Raw genomic sequence first — 24757 nt, 5'->3', positions numbered from 1 at the left:
CGCGGGAAAAAAAAAAAAAAGAAGAAAAAGATTGTTTTGTAAGGAAAACTTTGAATGAATGGGCCAATAGACCCCACAAATTTTGAACTCAACGTGCTTAATCATTTGAAATAATGGGTTAAACAAACGGGACCTAAAACAATACTCATTTATTGGGTGGCGTATACGGCCGTTCTTTGCCCTCCTCCATAAATGAACCGGTGGTTCCTAAAACATCACCTGCTAGAGGCGGATACGAGATCGAGGTAGGGATGAAATCCGTCCGTAGCGATGGTGCTCAACCCTATTTCTAAGAAGGTCAGTTTTGCTTTATAATGATAATGGGCTTTTTGGAGACCATAGCCAAAGCCTGGTTATATAAATCGGGCTAGTTTGACGGAGAAGTTTCACGTGTCGAGAGCGTCCGTGATGTTTGGTCTGTGAAAAAGGCCGTTCACATGACTCGGAACAAAAGCATTAACGTTCGTATCGACGGCCACGTGTAGATCATAGTACCTCTCACTCACATGTTTAAGTTTGTCGGCAACCTAACAATGTACTGGCCAAGAAAGAACCTTAAAATTTTTTTTCCTTTTATTTCAACAGGCCCTTCCTTACGTGTGATAGTATGTAACCAGAGAATACAGGCTCTACCTCGTGGGGGCAGGGATTTATTTGATTTTTTCCCTTGTGAAATAAATATATTTTCTTCCTATAAATGAAAATTTCCCAAAGCCAGAGCCAAAAGCCCATTATCATCTTCTCCGACAGCTTCGAATCTTTCGTATTCGAAGATCCCATGATATCAGTGAGTTTCTGACGTACAAACCTACGTATAATTAGTATGCATGCAATTTCCTTTTAGGTTAGTTTTGAATTTGTGCATGCTGCAATGGTGATCAGGAAAGTGGAAGGAAATATCGGCTGCGTTTGTTTTTGTGTTCTGTTCTTAAAAAAAAAAAAAAAAAACCATTAATATAAACAACCCACAACACGAAATCACTCATCAAAAAATAAAAACAATTTTTATTTATTTATTTATCTTTACGTTACATCAACAGTTTTTTTTTTTTTTTTTCAAATTAAAAACAATATACACCCTCTCAAACACATTAATAAAGATATCATATGTTGGACAGAAGGAATAAGAATTACACAAATAAGAGAAAAACTTTTTAGTGTACGAAGAGGGTCGATCATTATGCTCCTCAATGCCTTGGAAAAAGAAAAAGAGGGAAGAAAATGATCAAATTCCTTGAAGAACAAGAATTTCTTGTTGAAGAGCCATTATATTTTCTGTGCAATAGAATAATAGTAGGATTTTGTTATCACTAGAACTATTTATTTCTATTTTATAAACTAATTCATTCAAAGTTTCGTTCGCTTCTTGTTTGAGATCTAAATCAACTACTAACTAACTTGTTTTATATTATTTTCTGTTTTATCTACTGTAATTTCTATAGAAATTAACCTAGGCTCAACGTAATTATGATTAGTAATTTAATTTAATTTTTCTATTTGTTTAAACCATGAGTGAATACTTCTAGAGGTGTTTCCGAATCTTATTTAGATTTTATATAACACGAAAAGCTAATTTTTTCACGGGCTTGTGAGTTGTGACTAACCAACCCCTATGCCTTTTCTTCATTAATAACTAACCAGTTTTCTCTCTGTGCTCTGCTTGTGGGTTCTCTGCTTTTCCTTCAGCAGATTGAGGGTTGATAACTGGTTATGGCATTGAAGGTACTCTGTCCAAGGCTGAAGAGTTGGCAGACTTTTCAGCTTACGGTTCCTTCTTTACTCTGTCCTGCTCCAAAACCAGCCGACAGAGCTTCTTCTTCATGGTTGAAAATATATTGTGGACGCAATAAATCCCCTGCATGTGGATTAGGTTATCAGCCCGCTCATTTCCAGTCATGTTATTCTAGAGGAAGCAGTATAAAGCGAGCTTGCAGTGCAAATTTTGATGAATCCCCAGATGAAGAATTGTTCAAAAAGAGGTTAAATTTTTCTGATAATGGCGACGAAGTTGATAAGGAAACCAGACACATTGAAGGTGAAGATGGCGTCAAGTTACGGCAGACTGCAACTTTGAAGCTGGAATCTTTGGTATTGGAGCCTTCTTTGCTAGGTATCCAGCCTGAGCCACCGCAGTGGCCGGAGAGAGATGATCAGATTTTTCGCATGAGCATCGAGCAGAGAGCGAACAGGGTGGAAATTCCCCTGTCGCTTCGCATAATCAAGAGGAAGCAAAAATGGGAAGAGAGCTTGAAAGAAGCAGGGGATTTCACTTACTGTTCTGTGAACAGGGCATTCTCTTCAATGGTATTTATGATTCGAGAGCTTCAGAGCTACGCGTTGCATATAAGGGAAACTCTCTACGGTGAAGATTTACAAGGGATCATTGATAACATGCAGAGAGAACTGAATGCATCATTCGTGTGGCTCTTTCAACAGGTTTTGTTAAATCACCACATATCTGAAAAGTTTAAGATGATAGGAAGGGAAGAATTTGATCATTTTATTTATAATCTAACAGGTTTTCCCGCGGACGCCGACTCTTATGATTTACGTGATGATTCTTTTGGCTAATTTCACGGTATCTTCCATGGCCGACAACATTGTTATTGCCACTGCTGCTGCTACACATGAAATATCTTGCGCAACCATTACGGACACTAAGAACAGGAATCGACCCCAGTTTAAGCATGATTTTAGGTCGTTTTCCGATACATCTTCTGGTATAGGAAATCGTGGTGGTGGCGGCAAAGTAAGCCATGTTTGTGATGAGATATCTGAGGCTTCTTTGTTTGGGAATAAGAAGTTGAGTGCAGAGGAAGAGACGAACTTGTGGAAATCAGTGGTGGAGGAGGCTTCAAGGATGCAGGCAGAGATGAGAGGGGAGGCTCTTGATCATGAAACAATGCAACGGTTTGTTTCGCCGGTGACTGTGGCGCCGGAATCCGACGATTATGAGGATTTCTTTAAGACTGATCTCTCGTACCAGATGGGTTTATACCAGGACCCAAATAATCCTCTCCTGCTGTCTAACTATGCCCAATTCCTCTATCTCGTCGCTCATGACAATGATAGGTTAGTGTCTAATTTACTCTTGTTATTGTTTGAATTCATTGAGGACAGAAGTTTCTCTCAAACGAATTGTCGAAGTTATTTTGTTTGCTTACTAAAAGTATGAGACTTTGATAAGGTTGTCTCTTTTGTCTTTTGATATTTTAATGGGTATTGCAGGGCAGAAGAGTGCTTTAAGCGTGCTGTGCTTGTAGACCCACTTGAAGCCGAAGGACTGAGTCGATATGCAGAATTCTTGTGGATGGCACGAAAGGACATGTGGGGAGCAGAAGAGAGGTTCCAGCAGGCAATGGCCGCTGAGCCAGGCAACCCTTTTCATGCTTCCAAGTATGCCAATTTCCTTTGGAGCACCGGTGGTGAAGAGACTTGCTTCCCACTCAATGCATCATCATCATATGACGACTACAATTAAGTTTTTAATAACGCTACAAACTACAGTTTTATCTCACCATTATTCTATTTTGTTGACGTGACAGTATCAATCAGGTATTAAATTTCTTTTTTTAAAAAAATAAAATAAAATAAAATAAGAGTTGATCCAAAGACTGATTGATGTTATCACATCAGCAGAGTCAAGAGTGTGATAAAAGTGTAATTTCTAGCATTACTCATAAGTTTTATAACCGAGGAGGGGTCGTGTCTTTTTTGCATAACACTATAATCCCGTTGTGTTATTCATGTTTTATATTTTATTACCCCTTTCTCTACATTACTACATAATTTGGTTTATATGTGCCCACAACTTGTTAGAATATTTAGGATTTTTTTTTTAATAGGTATTTACTATAGTTGTCTATACGTACTCAAATCTCTGGAATTTGATTACCTTTTGTAGCCTACCCCACTATCCACATTTTCCTTGTAAATAGACCATGCAACAACAATCGTGTAATCAATAAGATGTTGCTCTATAGGGCACTTTTGAGTGGTGAATAATATGAGCCTTCAAGGCCGAATCACCCCAAAATTCTTGCATTTTTTGTTCTCTCTCGCTTCCATATTTTCTTACCTTCTATATTTTATCATAAAATTACACACAACAAATTATGGAAAACCTTTCAAATAAGTTTTTCAAGAACTGACGGATTGCTATTATGCTATATCTGCTTTTTACTTCGAAAAACTTAATACTTAAATTGACGCTACAGGTTTTAATAAGTTGTGGAAAATAGGATGTTTTATTTGAATAGTAGTAATAAATGATTGATGTGATATAGAATTTGAGAATATTTTATAGAAAAGTGAAAAAGTTTTGTTTTGTAGTGAGTTTTTTTATTTGAATAGTAATAAAAAATTATTGATGTGATGTAAAAAGTGTAAAAAAGTTGGAATGTTTTTGATTTGATTTTTTTGGGAGAAGTGAAATGGAAATTGAAATGGGATGAATTGGTTACCAAACAGCTCCAAGGTCTCTACCTCAATGCAGCCATGATAAATTATAGTTGGCCTCTAAGCAAATTGATAGACTCCCAAAAGAAGAGACAGATTATTAGGCTATGTTTGTTAACATTCTTAATTATTTTACATCTTTAAATTTTTTTTTTTTCAAAACAAAACATTAATAAACATCTCATATTCAAAACACTCCTAAAAATACAAAAATAGTTTTTACCTTTATCTCGCATCAAAATATTTCATCAAACAGATACTGAATCACTCCCAAAACACATTAACATAGCCTAATTTTATTTTATTTTTTTCCTCTCTTTTAATGAATAAGATAGCAAGAAGAAGAAAAACAAAAAGAAGGCAGTCAGCAGACAGACAGTCGACAGACAGAGAGAGGAAGACAAACAACGAGGGTGGATCTTTCCCACTGTCCAACCATAATTTCACACGAGAGAGCATGTCCAAGGCAACGTAGAAAATTTACAGCAAGCGACCCCACGAGCACAAACATTTGCACTAACCATTTCCCAAGGACATGAACTCCCAACCATTAACGAAACTTTGCCAGAAGACGAAGAATATCTTGAATAATGGGGGAAATTTTCTAATCCACAGTTAGATCGGTGCTGCAATGCCGTCAAAATTCTTCATTTTTTACATCATTAAGGGAAGTTTCATCTAGCTTTCAGAAAGAAGAAAAGATATGCCTATATAGATTCCTGCTAAACCACAAAGGGGGCATTTAAGCAAAAAAAGACGAACCATGAAGTAGTAACTTCATTCTACTCAGAAGACTAATACAAGTAGTTATCTGACATGGAAACTGCCATATGTTACAAGATCAGAATACAAGGAATCAATCTAAATAATTTCTATCGCCAAAACACTACAAAGTGATGCAGAAAGTTTAATATTTTACAACTCAAGAACCAAAAAGAAGTGGGCAACTCTACTTTCTTTTTTTTGGTCTTGGAATAACTCAACTTGCTAAACCAAAAAGAGTGGGAATCCAGCAATCGAAAGGAAAAATAAATTACTGCATTACCAAAACCAAATGTTGCGACTATCGACGGCCTTTACAGAAGTAGATACCAAAGGCATTCGCCCATACTCTGCCACAAATTTATTAACGCATTGGGTTCTTCTCTCACTATGACCTCCCAAGCTACTGATTCCAGTTGAACCAATCTCAAATATATTACCTGCAATGACGGCACCAACAACATATTTGGAAAAACTATAAACAAAGTGTACATACTAAAACTAGGTAATGAAATACCACGAATGAGCAGAAATGAGAATCTTTCCAACTATTAGATGCAGTTCATTCTTAGGAAATAACTGACTTATATTCTTCAGTTGCTGCTACCACCACAATCAGGAAACAGCTAACGCAGATGCTGCTACCTATACCCAATACAAGTATCTTTCCTTCCATTTGAACAAAAGGGGAGTCAATTGGATACCATTGCAGACATGCATATACTTTAAAAGATATATGTGCTTCTCAAAATGCATCTAAAGGTCATATGAACTTTGATATGGAAAAGCTAGGCTACACAAAAAATTTGTTGTTGCGAAGAAGACAGTCTGTTGAGGACCGCATGGTTATATGCCATTAAAGATCCCAACGCTAGCTCAGGATCAACTTCTGGTACATAATCCTTCAACATCTGTAGTGCTCAGCAAAACAAGCCACCTAAAGTCAAAGACTGTCGGCACGCTGGCAGGGGAAAATTCCATGCTTGTGCATACAGCAATGCTATCAACACAGTGTGCATGCAAGTAACTACATCTCCATATAAGCCCCCTATTCAAACCGCTGCTTATAATAATAGCTCCGGTGCTAACCTATCATGGGTCTTGAACATGCACAACCTTATCCTTCAGCCCATTCTTTTGGTGGGAGAAGTGCCATTTAAACCAGAGGTCTAATAAAAGTTTCATCTGTAACTCTATGGAGCACAGATCAAATGATATTTGATATTCAAAGGATTACTGGGAGTACAAGCAGAAATGTGGATGTTTTGGTTGACCACATTAATCGTTCAATGCCACATAATGTTTTGATTTGCACCATGAATTTACCAGTCCTTACTGGGGAGGCTTGGTAGTTGCAGATGTTCATGTAAGCAATTCTAATTTGAAAATTGTAAAACGCTGGAAAAGTGAGGGCTAAGAACAAGATTTAGAATTTTCCACCACAGGCTTCCTCAGTAGTGCCTTTAACCAGCATTTTTGAAATTTGCAACAATCATTATGTAATTAAAAAGCAGAATTCCATGGTTCACCACAAGTTGCTCAGGGCACAACTCTCCTTTTGAGATTCCAAGTTAAGACATAGCTTTTTGAATTCTGCTTGGTATGTTTTCTATCAAACAAACTACTAAACAATCCCATCTTAAATAGATTCCAATTATCATAATTAGCATATCTCCCACAACTTGTATGACACTGAATACTACTAGCCTTTTTTTTTTTTGTGAAAAAAAGAAAAGAAAAGATCAAGAAGTAAAACTCATGGACAATAACATAGTTTGTATCAGGTAAGTCATTTACCTTTAACCCATATAGGGGGAGCACCAGTGGCATTTGCAACAAGAAAAGACATTGCAATATCCTCACAGTTCCTGGAATATCCATCCCATGATTTAGTGAATAAACTTGTAGATGACACATCAAATGATGAAAACATTATCAACAAAAGCAGGGGAAAAATTGTAAGCAATACATAATCAAATGAAGAAGAACCTGTTTTTGGTTATATATTCTCTAATTGATGCTGGCATTTCATTCATGTACAGACCGAAATACTTTTTGTGGAAGAAGGCTGCCTTTGAGAGTACCATACTGTAAGTTCCCGTCCACCAAACTGACCACCAACCACCATATGTATAGTAATCATTGCCGGCTTTCTGCACAGAGATGGACTTATAAAAATGGCTAGTTCTGACAGTTTTCAGATATTCAAAATGCAGGTGGCTTCCTGATTCTTTTTAGGTAATGCCAACAGTGAATAAATGGCAGAAGTTATAAAATGAAATTTGTAAAGGAGTCCAAATTACAGGTTTAGCTAAGGATTTAATACTCAGTACTATATACAATACACGACCATAAAACAGATTCCCAAAAAGGTTGCTTCTTCTGATTGATCTATTACAACTTGTCAACTTTCTATTCCATGTAATTCTGTGCGCTATAAGAGCAAATCCGTTTTATCACATTTGGTAGGACAGAAACTTGAGCAGTGAATAACAAGGCAAGTGTTTCACCTATAGTCTTCAGTACCATGAATAGAAAATGGCTTGGCCTAACGCAGAAGCCATTGAAAGGTTTCCAGGCAACGAGAAGTAATATCTGTGTTAATGGATACAGTTCTGATGCAAATGTTTTTACCCTTAAAACCAGAGAAGCATGTGCAAATGCACAAGAAATGCAAGAATTTAGATTAACTAGCTTGAGGGTAAGAACTTATCTGAAATAAAAGTTCAACCAAAACAGGAAATAAATATAAGATGAAGGCATACCGATTGATCAACCCAATGGACACGCGGCACAAATCCCACCATTGTATCAGGTGCACTTTGCCAAACATTAAATGCAAATTCGACCGCGGAGCAAGGAAATATAACATCATCATCAATAGAAAAAACAGCATCTGCATCCAAATCCTTAATCTCTTTGAATCTATTGTTCAAACTGTCTTCCTTGTTGATATCAAACTTCAGTTCAACTTGGCGCCCACCTCCAGAGTTGGCCTCTACAATGTGGTTCAGAAATTTCTTAAGAGAATCCGATGGTGGATTAGGCTCACTCCACACTATATGAATAGATTCAAGCCAACGACACATTGAATAGTGAGAAATGGACTCCTTCAAAAGATCATATCTTTTCCATGTATTCATTACAATAGCATATCCTTTCCTGTGCACAAAATATATATATATCCAACATGAACGCATATGAACACATGGTAAAAATATATATATATATATATAAAGAAAAATGAACAAGGCTGTTGAATCCACCTATTATTGTACTCCTACAAATTACTATTTGTGACTATGCATTAAGCTCAAACCATGCCATCCTTTTACATAAATAAATTCATCTCTAATCTGCAAAGCTTGGTAAATCAATTAATTCACAACATTTTTGACACCATAACATGTGACCATTAGCAAAATTGCCTTCAGGTAACATGTGAAGTGTGTCAACTGTGAACCCTATTAGCCTTTGAGGAGTAATATATACTAGAGGAAGCATCTAAAACAACTAAAAAAATAAAATAGAAAACACGCATAGTTTAATTAAGTGTACATTCCATTATCTATATTTAACATTTTCCTCTTCAACCACTTCCCAGAATCAATATCTACGAAAATATTCGACCATTCCAAAATAAGATATATATTGATATATTGATTTAATAGGTTATAAAGTCGTTTAAATATTTGTTACCAAAACTAAATAAAGTTTATTAAAACTCAATCAACTAGAATAATCAAAATGGAGCACAAATCCAGGACATGGTCAAACTGAACTATTTTTCTCTTTTAATAATCACTAAACATGGAAAACACAAAAATAAACAAACAAATAAATAAAAACAAAATAATTTTTTTTTAAAAAAAAATGCCTAAAATAATTGCCTTTTGCAGCAAATATATAATTATATTAATGATATTAGTAAGTAGAATTAAGATGCTAATCAGCAAGTTTTTCCTTTTCTTTTTTTGTTTGTGCATCTAACTGTACGAACCGTGGAGCGGAAAACTGGTCCGGAGCAGGGCTGTGATTGTTCCATCCCATAAAACCCGACCCGCCGCTCAGGAGCGCGATCACCGTGAAGGCGATGATGCAGGAGAGGAGGAGCTTGATCTTGACCGATCCGAGGATAGAGATCGAGAGTTGCCGGAGCCGCGGCAACGCGCGACGGCTCAACAAGCTCCCTCTCATCACCGCGATTCTTCTAGGCCAACAACGATTCGTCCATGCGGTTCCAACAGGTTCTCGTTCTCGCCGGCGCCTTCCGGTTCTCGTAGAGAGAAAGGGGAATATTATGGTGTAGCGCAGGCCTGATCGCGTTCGAAGTGAAAGGAGTTAAGAACGGACGGCCGTGATGATTCTATTAGCGGTGATGGTTCGCTGATGTCACTGATTGCATAAGCCAATGTCTCATCGAAGCCACGGCCTGATCTCACAATTTCTGCTCAGATGCAAGGGTTGAACTGTTGAGGTTGCTACGGTTAGGGACAGAGATTCTCTAGAGGAGTAGAGGAAGGGTGAACAGCGACGTAATGGTATGCATCATAAAGTATATTTTTTTAAGTAATTCAAATAATCTTTAATTAAAAAGAAAATCAAAAAAAAAAAAAAGCGTGGATCGGATCTATAAAGTTTAGTTATCACTGTTTAACTGGTTGACATGTCGTGTGGATAACAAACGTAGCCATCGAGTTTGAATTGTTTGTTTCTGGATTTTTTTTCCTTTGTGCTTGATCTTGAAATAATGGACATTCTTGTTTAGTTGTTACGTTACAATTTACATGTACGTGTCACACAAAATTATTATTTTTTTAAATAACCTGATAATATATTCTTTAGAAATATGCTGGAAATTTTATTTTTATTCTACAAATTTCACAAAGCTAATGTAAGATCTAATAGCTTGCTAACATATTTATTATGTTAAATACAACAACAATTAATTTTGATCATAAAATGATTTATGTCCATTTCAAACTTTTTTTTTTTTTTTTTTTTTTGGAACAAAATTGCATGTGCTATCATTAATGCTGCAAACAGCCCATAGGCTTACAACTTGAAAGTAAGGGACAAAACCTCCCAACTCTCTAAGCCAGAATGATCTAGCTTAATAAAACAAATTTGATTTAGCAATTAGCCAACAAATATTCCCATAAAATTTGATCCAAACACAAGCAAGTTGAGACTGGAGAAACAAGAGAAAAACACAAAAAACACCCAAAACAAGCTGCCGGTAGTGAGGGAAAAGGTCAAGATGCCGGACGGCGGCGCGTGAAGGACACACGCCGTCACCGGGACCACCCAAATGGAGATCCTACGCCGTATAACCGGTTGCCGCCGAGCACGGCCTGAAAAAGGCAGAGCACACCACAGAGCAAAAAGCTCCCAGGCACGTGGGCGCCACTCGCAGATCACCGACGACAGACACGACCAGAGCTTGCAGCGGTAGGGGCGGAAGACGACGGAGAATGTGGCTGGGGGCTGAGGGGATGCGTGTCAGTCAAAAGTCGGCGGAGAAGTGTAGATCTGGCTTCCAAAATCAAAGAAAAAAAAAAAAGGGCAAAAAATCATCCCGCCGACGATACGTTGGCTTGGCCACTCCTCCAAATAAGATATCTTGACATGAACAGTCCTGCCAAAACGAAAGAAATAACAAAAAAAAAAAAAACAAATAACAAGCCACCATAGTCTAAAAAGGTTATGGGAAAGTCAGCCACCACCGGATTTAGTCGGGGGGAACAAAAGCTCCACAACCCTAGAGGTTGAGAGAAAAACTAACCCCACTGGACCAACCTAGGGAAAACAAAAAATACCCTGACTCACGAAGAGCCAGAGGGAAATCACCACCGGTAAGGGAAAGCGTGAGGCCACCCCCTCCCGGTGAAAACCATGCTCACAAGGGAGGGGCTAGAGAGAGTTTGACAAATATATGTATTTTGATTAATAAGTTATGTCAATAAAACAACTCAAGGTATGGTTTAAATTTCGGCAATATTTCCTTTATTTCCTTGATATGCCCGTTTCAAACTAAATGAAGAAGATGTTAAGTTGTGGAGCCTTGTCCAGACAGGCTGCACATCTTGTCCGGACAAGAGCTCCAAGGACTAGCCTGGATGGCTGGATCAGGCTCGTTCAAATAGGGCAATATACTCGTCTGGACCGGAACTCCAGAAAGTGCCTATCTTTGGGCATGTCCGTGACAAACATGACATTAAGTTACGAAATCTTAAGGGCGTTTAGACAGCCAAGGAGAGCGTCTGGACGCCGCCACCTAAAAGCTCCGATTTTATATTTGAAGACCTCTTTTTGCTCTTTGAAAGTATGAGAAAATTGTGAAAAAATAAAGAGGTCTTTTATAGGATTTTTTTTATAGAGGTTCTTCAAAGGTTCTCTGGGTTTGAGAGTTTAATGGTTTTTAATTAGCATCTCTGTATTGTAAAAGTTGTTTGTATTATTTTTTCAATCATAGTGAAATCTGCTAGAACTATTCTGCAACCGCGTAAATCTTGCGTTCTTTTGTGATTGTCTAATTGTTTTTTCTGTATTTTTTATTTTATTTTATTTTTTGTATCTCACGGATCTTAAGAAATATGTTTAGTCTTTTTTTTCCAGTAGAATATCTTATTACGGCAATAATAATTTAATGAAAAATGTTAAGGGTATCAAATCTTTTACCAAGATATTTGCAAACTACAAAGATTATCTATCATTTTATTGGGGCTTGAAGCCACAGCTTCCAAATGGGAGATCGTTCTGAGTGTTGATTAACTTAGGTTTATCCACCAGGTTGGAGGGTTGTTGAATTTCCAAACAGCTGAAAGTCTGTTATGATGACACTTTTAAATATCGAGAAATGTAATAAATATATTTTTATATATAAACATTTTACAATAGTAATGTGTCAGTTTTAATTAATAAATGATTTTAAAAAAAATAAATAAATTAAGACTAACCTTGATGGCTTGTTTGGAACTATATCATCAGCATCGTAGATAATTTTAAAATAAAAATGTTATTAGAATATTATAATTATTTTTTTCTAATTTAGAATATTATAACTTATAAGCATGTGTTTGACCCCCCCAAAGAAAACGACATCAGCGACATCATGATTCACGACTCTAAAAGTCCAATAGTGCTGTCTTATTTTACATATTTTCAAAACTATAAGCAATCCCTTCAAACCTACCCTTCCTTTGTAATCGAGGGTACGATGTATATCCAACTTTTGGCCAACCTAGCTAACAAAAACATTAATAGACGACTCCAACGGATTATGCACACTAACGCTACAATAGAGTTTTGTTACATTCGTGAACAGTGCAACGCCTCATGAGGCTTATTCACAAACGGATACTTATTTTATTGGTTTTTCCCATTTTCTCTCGCTCTCTCCGAGTTTCGAGGCTTCCTCTTCTCCTACCTTTTATCTCTTCCTCGGCGATCCAGGAATGGGCCGGTGAACTGGTTATCCTAAACCGATTTTTCTGCTTTAGTAATTGTGCGTCGTCGCAATAAACGGGTAGACAAAGGAGGAGGAGAAAAAAAAAAAAAAAAAGAGGCTATGCTGGGTTTTTGTGACGATGGCGGCGGTTTCTAGGGTTTATGTGGACATCGCCGGTAACGAGGTTTTGTCGTTTGAGTTCTTAAAGAGATAACAAAAACATAAAAAAAAGCGTCTTTCCTTCCATGAAAGCGAATTAGAGGAAGAAGAAGCGGTGGAGATGGAGGGGAATGGTGCCGCTATGAAGGCGTGGATTTCAAAGACATGCAGAGATTTTGTGTTGATCAGAGCTGCTAGTAGAGCCGGGTCCCACGTGAGGTTGCAATCGGACAGTGAAGATGGGTGTGTGTTTTTTTGGGAGTGTCGTTTGGGGAAATAGGCCGGCACATGCGTGTAGGGCCCAAATGTGAGGGTTTGAGGGATGTAGTGGTGGAAGGTTTAAAAATGCTTATTTTAATAAAATATATAGAAATTTAGATAATTGGATGGAAGATGCTTTTTAAAATTTATTAACTAAACTAGATAAAATGAGTTTTGATTATTTATTTTAGATTGAAAAGTAGATAAGCTATTGGGAGTGGTCTTAGATTTTAAAAAGCGATAATTGACCTTATTTTTAATTCCAACTAAATATGTTTCACGTGCACGTGACTTAAATTATCTATTATATCTCTTATGTATGGGTAAAAATGGAATTATATCCATAATTTTTTTTTTTTTTTTAAAAAAAAAAACCAAACTCCTCGAAACAATCTCTCGTTATAAAGACTTCATTGCATATAGATATACAGTCCTTCTATAAAAACCCACGTTTAAGTTTATGGGTCTCGGGCCATTGAGATTCATGGCTTGTCCTTCCACAGATGCCCATATCGTGGATCTCTAAATATGAAGAAGACCCACAGCCTGAATGCATGTCTCTGGCCATGGAGGGACATTGAGACCCACGGCCTGACCATAGGTCTCTAGCCATGGAGCTGTGGAAATTTATGACCAGGTTGTAAGTCTCCTTTCACGATTTTTTTTTTTTTAAATAATAATAATAAAAATATTTACATAGGTATAATTGACAATTTGAGATACATGTTTCATTTTCTATCAAAATTAACGAAAAATGCTAACAAAAGGGGCAAATTGAAAGTGTACTAATTTGAGAAAATCAATTGTTACCCTCTAAAATTTAAAGATAATTCCAAACATATTTGAACTAACGGTACCTTTTTATAACTATGGGGGTCATTTTCACAGCAACTCGATGCAATCCACTTCGTAAGTCTAACAGGATGGCATGGTAATGTATTGTAATGATGCCAAACACATCTTAGTGATTAATTACTAAAAAAAAAAAAATTACTTTTCCAAGTTGACCAACAGATGCAAGCTAAATGAGCTGCCACATTTCAATTTAATTTGCCAAGCTGAGTTTTTGCATCAACCATTTTTTAAATCCAATATTCACATCGGGTCCAACAAATTTTATTTTTATATTTCAGCTATACATTCTTTTAAAACACCTACACTTTTTTTTAGCTATCCACTTTCAATATTTAATTTAAATATTATTTATCTATGATTTCTTTATTTTTTTTTCTTTAATCTTTATCTAACAATTATATTTTTGAAAATTTATCTTTTCTTAACAGTAATATTTTTTAAATTCCATCTCTTCTCAGCAGTTATATATTAAAAAAAAATAATCTTTTTTGTAACGGACATATAACTAGCCATATGCTGATGGTTTCTTCTCAAATTTTCAGTAGCCTTTTAAATAACATTTAGCTAACTCAATATCAAAATAATGTTATTATTTACACTCATATTATACCAGTTGATATAATGTATTTTAAGTGACTTATCATGTTAATCACTTTAAAACATAAAAATGTAAATTATTTAAAATACGGCATATTAATTAAATTTAATATGAGTGTGAAATGTGAAGTCGGGAGGCCGAACCTCTGGCGGTTCCAATATAGGATCCATATGGAAAGAATGGGCAAGATTAGACCCGCTTTCTGTTGGTTTGGAAAAACGAAAAAGGAAGTTGAATACGCTGACGTTTCAGAAGTTGGGTTGGATGACTGGGGTTTTAAGCCCAATTTTGAGACCCAGTCAGGTTTGCGGAGCGGACCAATCTTCCAAGCCCCAATCCCTCTCCATTTTCATTTATTCATTGATTGGGCCCTCGCAAATGAAGTTACAAATCTAATAGCCCAGAAAAAAAAAATTAAAACAAAAGGTATGGTTATCAGAGTAATAACTTTGGATCGGATCACCTGCAATTGGAAATGCCGACAATTCTCTCTGACCTGAAATCGGGAAAAGAGCTCTAATTGACTCTTAGACTAGGGATAAGGATTATCTGTAATTTTAAAGAGTTTATAAATTTTAAAAAATTATGTGAATTTAAACTGTACCTTATATTAAATGGCTTGAAAAATATTCTATATTAAAAAATATGACATGTTATTAATGGGAATTAAGTATTTTTTTTTAATTATATTAAAAAATAATCTTTCGCTTTATATTTTAGAAAAGTTTTAACCAAAATCTATATTTTAATTTTCTGATAAAAAACATCTATTCAAAAGTAAAAAACAATTCTTTCGAAATATAATTTATTTTTAACTGTAATAACAAGCCATCTTTTTAATACGCGTCATTTTTCATTAGGCAAGAAATCGCATCAATTCACGTGATTGTAAAATCTAAGGACTCATCTAGATGAGTAATTTTTTTTTTTTTTTTAGGGGGTAATTACTTTTTTTTCATCAACTACCAGCCATTGTCAACATGCCCTCATGAACTGATACTTCGACCAAAAAAGAGTATCCAACTACCAACTTTACATACTTTGTCCCATTCCGTCAGTTTAATTCGTAAAATGACTTAAATACCTTAACTCAAATTCAAAAATGACATAAATGCCCACAACTTTTTTAAACATATTAACTTTAATATTTTTTTATTAATTACTGTTGGAGGGTATTTTGGTTTAAAAGACCAAAATTAACGCCCCAAAATGGAATATTCCATCCAAGTTAATGGGATTCTCTGACGGATGGGGGCAAAGTATGTAAAGTTGGTAGTTGGATGCTCTCTTTTGGTCGATGTGTCAGTTCATGGGGGCATGTTGACAATGGCTGGTAGTTGATGGGGAGAAAAGGTAATTACTCCTTTTTTTTATTATTATATTCTACTATTTTGTATTATATTCAAAATTACAAATACTAAAAGAACTTATTTTTTGAAATTATACTTTGATGGTTTAGAAAATTTGAGTCAAAATTAGAAGGAAAAAAAAAAATGAATAAAATCTAAATAGAATTTGAATTGTAAAAAAAAACCAACATATTTTTTAAAAAAATAAAAAAATATAAGGGTAATTACATTTTTTCCCCATCAACTACCAGCTATTGTCAACAGGCCCCCATGAACTGACAACTCAACTAAAAGAGAGTATCCAACTACCAACTTTACATACTTTGTTCAATTCCGTCAGTTTAATTCGTAAAAAGACTTAAATACCCTAAGTCAAATTCAAAAATGACATAAATGCCCTCAACTTTTTTAAAAATATTAATTTTAATATTTTTTTTATTAATTACTGTTGGAGGGCATTTTGGTCTTTAAACCAAAATTAACACAAAAAAATGGCGTATTCCGTCCAAGTTAACATGATTCCCTGACGGAGGGGGGCAAAGTAAGTAAAGTTGATAATTAGATGCTCTCTTTTTGGTCAATGTGTCAGTTCATGGAGGCATGTTGACAATGACCGATAGTTGATGGGGAAAAAAATAATTACCCCTAAAATATTATAACAATAATAAAACAATCCTTACCCAAACCTGTCCTAATTGTCTGTTGTTTGAGTAGGTGCATCATGCATGGTTAGGCCATTGGAGGCTTTTTACAATTTTCTACGCCCAGGACAGGAAATGATAAGAGATTCCGATCCAATGACTTCTTTGTCCTTTTTCAAGTGTAGTTAGTCTATCGAAACGCGAAAGTAACAATGACAAGACTCCCATTGTTTCCGGAAAACATGACTTCTAGTAATTCCGTCCGTTAAATATTGGTTGACATGCCCTTTCATTTTAGACTAAAATTTAACATATCACCCTTTTTGTTTTTTTTTTGTTTTTTGTTTTCAATCATATAAAAGAATTACATATATTTACATAATTTCCTCTCTCAATGGGACAAATACCAGATGTTTGCATTTAAATGGAATAGAGATGTTACCCTATTTTCACATATCACTATCACAGTTGTAACATGAATTTTAAAGCTTACAATATATATATATATATAAGCATTAGACGTGGCTATAGACTAGTGGTGGAGTTAATATTTTTGTTCACTTGGAGCGAGATTAAAAATTCAAATTTTTGCGCATGTTTCCAATTGCAAAACATCACAGACGGCCTTCTTGTTGTTTTGGGTATTTTGAGTTTTGACAACCATGAGAAGTAAGCTAGGACGACTTAGATAAATTTTGTGGGTGGAATAAAAAAGATATCAAAGTTCAGATAAATGCTACGTTTTTCGATTTTTTCTCTTTAAATGATGTGTCACAATCTTATGTGATCAATTATTTTGAAAAATATGTCACTATCTTATAGAAATATTATAACACATTATTTAGGGACCAAATTTTGAGAGAAAAATTTAAAAATTATAGCATTTCGTCTCTAAAGATAATTTGTAGTGTATGGCCGGGCACATGCACCTAAAACTGAATTGTGCTTTTACTTTGCAATAGTAGCAACATGCCATGTGACCGTGACCGACTGTGAGTGGGATTGGGTGAATCAAGTGAGATAAAGGAGGACACATCGTGAGTGCAAAGTGGATTTAATTTAGAGGAGAACTTAGAAATTCTGAATCTTTTGACACATCACAATGACTAAAAAAGCTTCTTTGGATTGCTTTGACAACCTCTAACACTTCACTTTAAAAGTCTGAAAAATTGGCTTACATATGTAACTATTAGAGAGAGTTCGACTCTTTTAGAGTGGGCAATGGGCGCCGGCCAGCAAATTAAGTAACTATTATATATGGGCTACATAAATTTCTAAGAGAATAGGCTGGGTTACGTTTGCCCCCCTCTCGCCTCTTAGTAACTCCGCCTTGGCTATCGTACGTGGATGAGGGTATATTATTATTATTACCAAGCCACTCAAATTTCTGTGAAATAAGGACAATCTGAAAGGAAAAAATTAGAGGACTTTTCTGTTTGGGACGATCGATGTAAAATAGTAAAATACAAGACCCACACCTACCCAAAACAAATAATTAATGATATATAATCTCTCTTTTTAGCAGCCCGAATTTGACACCCCCAGTCACTATTGCAAGTGTAGCTTGCAGAATTGAAGAGCTGGTGACAGATTAGGTGCTATCGCTGTCATGTGTGGTTGCATGGAATTTCAGGCTGTACTTCAATAATATTGTCTGCCATTGCGAGGATTCCATCTTTTCGATCGGCTTGCTTCTAACGTAACGTGCCCCATTAAGCTTTTTCCTTGGTGGTAACGATTCAAAGTACGTAATCACGTACTAGTTCGCATTAGAGGCAGTTTTTTAATTAATACGAGCCATTCCTCAACCATGCAGTTAATTGATTGCGCGCTAGGGATTTTCTCAAAAATAAAATATTATGTAATTAATTTTTATATACGTAATTTTATATATATATATATATATATGTGAGAATCACTGCTTTTAAAGACAAATATGAGTTTAATAATTTTTTCAAACCCAATGTAGAAGAAACATTTTTTGATCCAAAATTAGCACTAAAAACTACCTATGGCATATATATATATATATATAGATATATATTAAGTAGTGGCACTTGATAGGGGAACGGGAACCAATTTTATCTTGCTATATCTCTGTCATGATCGAAGGCAAAGTTATCCATTTTCCTTTCGATGCAAACGTACAGAAAAATGCCAAACTGCAATGAATTGTTGCCATCAAATAAAACTATATATGCTCTTCTCTTCTTCTTTTTATCTTTTTTATTTTTATTTTTGTGGGGATGCTTGTCAGCCATCTTTCTAAGGGATAGTGATGTACAAAGCCACATCTTTATGCTATTTAGTTCGGCTTTATTACCTCCACGTCTTAAGGCTATATTTTACTTTTATTCATTTAATGATTTAACAATATAAAAAATCTATATTTATAGAGATGTACGGAGAGAATACAAGATGAAATGAGAAATTAAATCAATGCATATATAAATGCATTCATCAAATCTAATTTATTTTGATTACAATAAATTAAATCCCGTAATATGTTCTAACAAAAAGTGGGTTGAAGGGATGAATACAGTTAAAGACTTGTGATTCAGCTTTAATATTGTATCATATTTAGAAAGGACAAATTAGGTTTTTTTTTTTTTTTTTTTTTTAATTCATTTTATTAGACTGACATTTGTTTAAAAAACATGTAATTTTTACATGCATTTTTAATAGAATATATAATTTTTATATACATTTTAAAAAATGCCTATGATAATTTCATTTTTAAAGATAAATGTCAGTTTATTAATAGACCTAATTTGAAAATTTTCCTCAAAACCCAATTTGTCAAAAAAAAAAAATAATAAAAAAAAATAAAATTGTGATCCAAAATTACCCCTAAAAACTACGTATGGCATAGGATATATTAGTTGCACTTCATGATAGGGTAACCAATTTTGTCTTGTTATCTCTGTCATGAAGATTATTAATATATGAACAAAGCAAAGTGATCCCTTTTCCTTTTGATGCAAACACAAAAATTCCCAAATATAATGCAATCATGAATTGTTGCCATCAAATAACACTAATTTTCTCTTCTTCTTCTTCTTCTTCTTCTTCTTCTTCTTCTTCTTTTTTTAATTTTTCTTTCTTTCTTTGTTTTTTGTTTTTTGTTTTTTTTTTGGGGGGGGTGGGGGGATCGAGCTTGACAGCCAAGGGATAGTGATATACACAGCCATATCAGCAAAAGCTATGGCCCAAATTCAATAGGCGGTAGCTCATAAAAAATACATATAATAATAAACCTGTATCGTCACCATTAGATCATGATTGAGAATTTCAACAATGTTTAGTTGGGAATACTTGTCCGTTGTGTTAATGTTAAACCAACGTACATACAAACGAAGAACATGACGAAATATTAAATTGCCACTCAATTGAATAATGTAATTTTAAGTAATAGCTTGTATAATCTAATAGAAGTTGAATTTACAGCCTGTAACAACAAGCTTAGGTTAAGCTACTCCCACTAGGCACTAACTTTTAATTTCTATGTTTAAACTAATTAAATAAGACCTCTTTATGAGTCATCAGCTCCGTTGGCTAATTATAGCCATTTAGAGTTTAATTAATTTATCGTTTACTTTTGCACTAAAGGATCGCCGGTACTTTTAATTTTCACTGAGGCTCAAGTATCTCTCCCCACTGGGATCTTGAGAGAAGAAATGATCTATACCAACCACGTTGGAGCTTATGAGGCAATAACTGGTCTCAGCAACTTTTTTAAAAGAATCTATACAAATTCTTCTAAAATTAACTTTTTACCTCTCCCTCGAGATGTGCTATATAAAAAATGTGAGGATGGGAGGAGGGTCACCGGAGGCCATGGATCTTATTTCTTTTTGTGTGGTATACAAATAAAAAGATGGGGGGTCCAAAACCTGCTTATAGAACACTTGACCACTTTGGTAGTCCCCTAAAGAATCTGGCCATCAAAGTGTTCATGTGGTCCAAATTAAATAAGAACCTGGCACTGTAGTAGTTGTCCTAAATGGGAGAAGTGAATCTGGGTGTTTGAACCACATCGATCAGTGGGGCGTGCCATCCTGATCCAGCTTCTACTCAGATGTGAATGGTCTATTTAATATAATAACCTCTAATTTTCCAGAACGAGATGATGATGAAGATATATCCCAAAAAGATTCGGAGAAGATGGCACCGCATATACGACATGCGCATTATTTTTTGTTATCCATCCATGCATGTCACCTATAATAAAAGAATTCAACCGGAATATATATATATTTATTAATCGACGAGATTAGTATAATCAAATTCCAGCAACCCATGGTTATCATCTAAACAAAACTGCCAGCATGAATGTGTGGGAGCGCGGTTCTTTGCCCTATGAACAGATAATGATTAGCTCCGATCCTCTGCTCGTAATAATTATTAATGAACTAATTATTCTTGGCCATGTGAAATAAGAAGCATGACAACCTATTTGCCATCACGAATTCACGATATCCTTTGGCAGACGCTTTCCACAATGATTGTGAGATTGATAATATTTGGCTATATATATATATATGAAAATCTCTTAACATGGGGACAAGACTGATCATACTTATTAATCACTATTCATTAACTTTTTTTTTATCATTATGTTTGGAGTTGAGGTCAAGTTATGGCTTGTTCATCTGACAAAAGTGGTTGCGATCAATGGTATTGTAAACCCGTTTAGGTCATGGTGTTCGTGAGTAAAGGTGCTATGAGAATTACCTCTGATTGAGTGTAGATAAAAAATGGTGATTTATGAAAGAGGAGCCATGTCAAATATTGCCAATTTGCCATGGGTGAGCCCTAGTAATTTGAGAAATATTAGACTTCTTTCTAGTATTTTTTTTTTTTTTTTTATCATTTTATTCTGATATGACACTTTATTTTATTTCCAACAAAAAAAAAAATTACAGTTTCATTTCTCTCTCTATAAAAATAGTAAAGACCTAAAAAAGACACTAAAAAAAAACTCTAATATTTCTTTGTTAGCCACGTATGCAGTACCTAACACGAGACGAAATATGTGATCTAGCCAGGAACCGACCGAGAGGCTGACTTGGACTAAACTAAAGCTGGAAAAACAAAACCCAACATTTTCCTCGTTTCTTTAAGCACATGGACGGTGGACTCATTCATACAAACTGACAAGTGTATGGACCAGGTTGTGCCAAGTAGGAAAATCTAATGTCACTTTCAACAAACATACGGGGGCATTGAAGTCCTTTTACCATGAAAAATCAGAAAAATGATTGGTCGGCTACGAGATAAGAAAATAAATTCAATTAGAAATACGGACAAGGTCCCACCACCTCACCTCCTTGCCTCATCAACTTAGGCCATTGTGCCTTATATAATCTCGCTACTTCCACTCACACCAGTCTCATCGGAGTGATCGAACGGTCCCTCACTAATCAACTTTTGAGAGAGAGAGCGCTTTGTGATTAGAGCTAAAGATGGAGGGTAAGGAAGAGGATGTTAGATTGGGAGCCAACAAGTTCCCGGAGAGGCAGCCAATTGGGACGGCGGCTCAGAGCCAAGACGAAGGCAAGGACTACAAGGAGCCACCGCCGGCGCCGCTGTTCGAGCCGTCTGAGCTAACCTCCTGGTCCTTTTACAGGGCTGGGATCGCTGAATTCGTGGCCACCTTCCTGTTTCTGTACATCACGATTTTGACGGTGATGGGCGTCGCTAAGTCCCAGACCAAGTGCACAACGGTCGGAATTCAAGGAATCGCTTGGGCTTTTGGCGGCATGATCTTCGCCCTCGTCTACTGCACCGCTGGCATCTCAGGTTCGACACTGCAAAAACTGCATGTAATTTATTCTTATTATGTTTCATTTCGGCTTTGACGAAAAATAAAAAATAAAAAAGTAGTAATAATAATAATAAATATATTAAGAAAAAAAAGACGCCCACCGTGGGGCTCGAACCCACGACCACAAGGTTAAGAGCCTTGCGCTCTACCAACTGAGCTAGACGGGCTCACACGATTTGAGTCGATTAACGATTATAATTTTTTAATGGCAGGGGGTCACATAAACCCGGCGGTGACGTTTGGGCTTTTTCTGGCGAGGAAGCTGTCGTTGACGAGGGCGGTGTTCTACATGGTGATGCAGTGCCTGGGTGCGATTTGCGGTGCTGGTGTTGTGAAGGGGTTCCAGAAGACCACGTACCTAACTGTGGGCGGTGGGGCCAACTTTGTGAACCCTGGTTACACCAAGGGCGATGGCCTTGGCGCTGAGATTGTTGGCACCTTTGTTCTTGTCTACACTGTGTTCTCCGCCACTGACGCCAAGCGTAGCGCCAGGGACTCCCACGTGCCCGTAAGCAATCTCACTCTCCCTCTTCCTCTCAAAATATGATTGGTTGATGATTTTTTTTTTTTTTTTACGATGGTGTATTATTGTATTTGATCAGATTTTGGCACCTCTGCCAATCGGGTTCGCGGTGTTCTTGGTGCACTTGGCTACCATCCCCATAACCGGAACTGGTATTAACCCAGCTCGGAGTCTTGGTGCGGCAATCATCTACAACAAGGACCGCGGCTGGGATGACCACGTAAACCATCTGATTTCTCCCATCTCTTAATTCTAAGAACCGCTAGCTGTAATTAACCTAATCTATATATGTTCTAATTACTTCTTACACTTTTTTTGTTTTCATATACTGTGGTTGTGGGTGCAGTGGATTTTCTGGGTGGGGCCATTCATTGGGGCAGCACTGGCAGCTCTGTACCACCAGGTTGTGATCAGGGCCATTCCCTTCAAATCGAAGTGATGATTGATCTGATCATACAGCCCGTGATCGATGTTGCAAGTTAAAGATCAAGCCAAGCTTGTCCAGTCTCTCTGTTTTTTTTCCTTTCCTTTTTCTTTGTGTATGTGTACGTTAAGATGTGTAATAGTAGTATGCTTCTTTCAAGGGCCTTCTTTCCTACTGTCTTTTTTTTGTTCAAACGGAGATTGTTGATGGCCCCATTTCTAGTGGTTGGGCTTTGTAATGCTTCTGTCAGCTTGTATTGTCTATCCAATAACAATGCTTCTGTTCTGAACTATATTATAAATCGAATTAGTGCTTTTATCTATTTAGGGGCGGGATGTAAGAGTTTAGGAGAGCCTGGAGAGGGGCGCAACTAAAAAATAATGGAGGGTAAAAAATTATTTTGATGGATTTCTTTAATAAAAAAAATATATAAAATTGTGAGAAAATTTTTAAACTTGGGAAATTTTTTAAAATTTTGGGGCACTATGCTCCAAGCCTAGGAGTGGTTCGCCCCTGAGGCTATCTTATTACAAAATTTGTCCTAATCTTATTTGTTTGGACAAGTGCCCCAATAGCGATGGTCCACTTTCTTGCACTATTGGAATACATGCCTTGCAGAGACCTGGAAAAATTCTGAAGCTGCCCTATTGTACCTTATTGCACACGATCTTAGTACTATATATATATATATATATATATATATATATATATATTAATTTGTTAACACATGTAAATATGCAATTGGCGCGAAATATTTAATTAAAAATAGGAGATGAATGAAAAAGTCAGAGTTTGAACTCAGGATCTTCGTTTTGATACCATATTAAATTATCACTTATCTTAAAAACTTAAGCAGATAGGAATAAATAAATTTAATCATGTAATGAATATTTTAACAAGTATAACATTACTCTTTTAAATTACATGTTGTGAGTTATATATTATACTTTTTTTGGGGCCATTTTTTTATTAAATTATTCTATAGTTGGAGATGGGCCGACGGTTACCTACTACTCCTTATTGTATTGAGATAGATATCCGATTTTGTTTTTTGTTTTTCTTCTAATCATTGCCATTGTGCTTATCTAGATCTTTGTATCACATATCACCCGTATAAATTGATGAATTAGATTAAGTGGAATTCGGATTATTTTGAAGTTAAATTTTCATTAAAGATCTACAAAATATTACGCTGTAACAGTTTCAAATTCGTTTTTTTTTTTTTTTTAATCATATTAAACTAGTGGTTAAATAATAAAATTTATGATTTTTATTAACTTTTATTTGAGTTAACTCATAATTTAATATGCTATTAGAGTAATGTTTTTGTGGCTTCTAACCACGGATAGTTGACACCAAGCTCCCATCATATAGGCGTTATCTCATTAATCTAAAAAAGATCGTCATAAATTAGAACCTTGTTTTAATTTATCATTAACTAGCTTGGACT

The 24757-nt window shown here is 35.7% G+C and overlaps 3 protein-coding genes and 1 non-coding gene across 4 annotated transcripts; 2 read left to right on the top strand and 2 right to left on the bottom strand.

Moving 5' to 3' along the window:
* The first annotated feature begins 1654 nt into the window (after positions 1–1654).
* LOC133864616 (uncharacterized) lies at positions 1655–4007 on the top strand. The gene is made up of 3 exons (XM_062301000.1): positions 1655–2436; positions 2519–3072; positions 3229–4007. Exons 1-3 carry the CDS (start codon positions 1711–1713, stop codon positions 3479–3481), a joined length of 1533 nt encoding a protein of 510 aa, XP_062156984.1. The 5' UTR covers positions 1655–1710; the 3' UTR covers positions 3482–4007.
* A 1210-nt stretch (positions 4008–5217) lies between these two features.
* LOC133864332 (glycosylinositol phosphorylceramide mannosyl transferase 1) lies at positions 5218–9763 on the bottom strand. Its single transcript, XM_062300631.1, has 5 exons — positions 9221–9763; positions 7986–8382; positions 7210–7373; positions 7018–7088; positions 5218–5660 (listed from the first exon to the last, which is right to left on the bottom strand). Exons 1-5 carry the CDS (start codon positions 9415–9417, stop codon positions 5500–5502), a joined length of 990 nt encoding a protein of 329 aa, XP_062156615.1. The 5' UTR covers positions 9418–9763; the 3' UTR covers positions 5218–5499.
* Positions 9764–21917: 12154 nt separating this feature from the next.
* Positions 21918–23599, top strand: LOC133862769 (aquaporin PIP1-2). Its single transcript, XM_062298642.1, has 4 exons — positions 21918–22335; positions 22573–22868; positions 22963–23103; positions 23230–23599. Exons 1-4 carry the CDS (start codon positions 21999–22001, stop codon positions 23320–23322), a joined length of 867 nt encoding a protein of 288 aa, XP_062154626.1. The 5' UTR covers positions 21918–21998; the 3' UTR covers positions 23323–23599.
* On the bottom strand, positions 22455–22527 carry TRNAK-CUU (transfer RNA lysine (anticodon CUU)). Its single transcript has one exon. It is a non-coding gene; the product is annotated as a tRNA-Lys (tRNA).
* Positions 23600–24757: the final 1158 nt, after the last annotated feature.

This window comes from Alnus glutinosa, chromosome 3 (assembly GCF_958979055.1).
Source record: "Alnus glutinosa chromosome 3, dhAlnGlut1.1, whole genome shotgun sequence".
In the NCBI taxonomy this organism is placed as follows: domain Eukaryota; kingdom Viridiplantae; phylum Streptophyta; class Magnoliopsida; order Fagales; family Betulaceae; genus Alnus; species Alnus glutinosa.
Note: the sequence above shows the minus strand (reverse complement) of the source record. Positions and strands in the feature narration are given on the sequence as shown.

What these genes read in the sequence shown, in the direction of transcription:
- LOC133864616 (XM_062301000.1), top strand. Translation starts at nt 1,711, where the DNA reads ATGGCATTGAAGGTACTCTGTCCAAGGCTGAAGAGTTGGCAGACTTTT. An exon ending in TCGTGTGGCTCTTTCAACAG is followed by an intron (nt 2,437 to 2,518) that starts GTTTTGTTAAAT and finishes ATAATCTAACAG; the next exon opens with GTTTTCCCGCGGACGCCGAC. An exon ending in GTCGCTCATGACAATGATAG is followed by an intron (nt 3,073 to 3,228) that starts GTTAGTGTCTAA and finishes TGGGTATTGCAG; the next exon opens with GGCAGAAGAGTGCTTTAAGC.
- LOC133864332 (XM_062300631.1), bottom strand. Translation starts at nt 9,417, where the DNA reads ATGAGAGGGAGCTTGTTGAGCCGTCGCGCGTTGCCGCGGCTCCGGCAA. An exon ending in GACCAGTTTTCCGCTCCACG is followed by an intron (nt 8,383 to 9,220) that starts GTTCGTACAGTT and finishes TTTTGTGCACAG; the next exon opens with GAAAGGATATGCTATTGTAA. An exon ending in GAATATATAACCAAAAACAG is followed by an intron (nt 7,089 to 7,209) that starts GTTCTTCTTCAT and finishes TGGATATTCCAG; the next exon opens with GAACTGTGAGGATATTGCAA.
- LOC133862769 (XM_062298642.1), top strand. Translation starts at nt 21,999, where the DNA reads ATGGAGGGTAAGGAAGAGGATGTTAGATTGGGAGCCAACAAGTTCCCG. An exon ending in CCAGGGACTCCCACGTGCCC is followed by an intron (nt 22,869 to 22,962) that starts GTAAGCAATCTC and finishes GTATTTGATCAG; the next exon opens with ATTTTGGCACCTCTGCCAAT. An exon ending in ACCGCGGCTGGGATGACCAC is followed by an intron (nt 23,104 to 23,229) that starts GTAAACCATCTG and finishes TTGTGGGTGCAG; the next exon opens with TGGATTTTCTGGGTGGGGCC.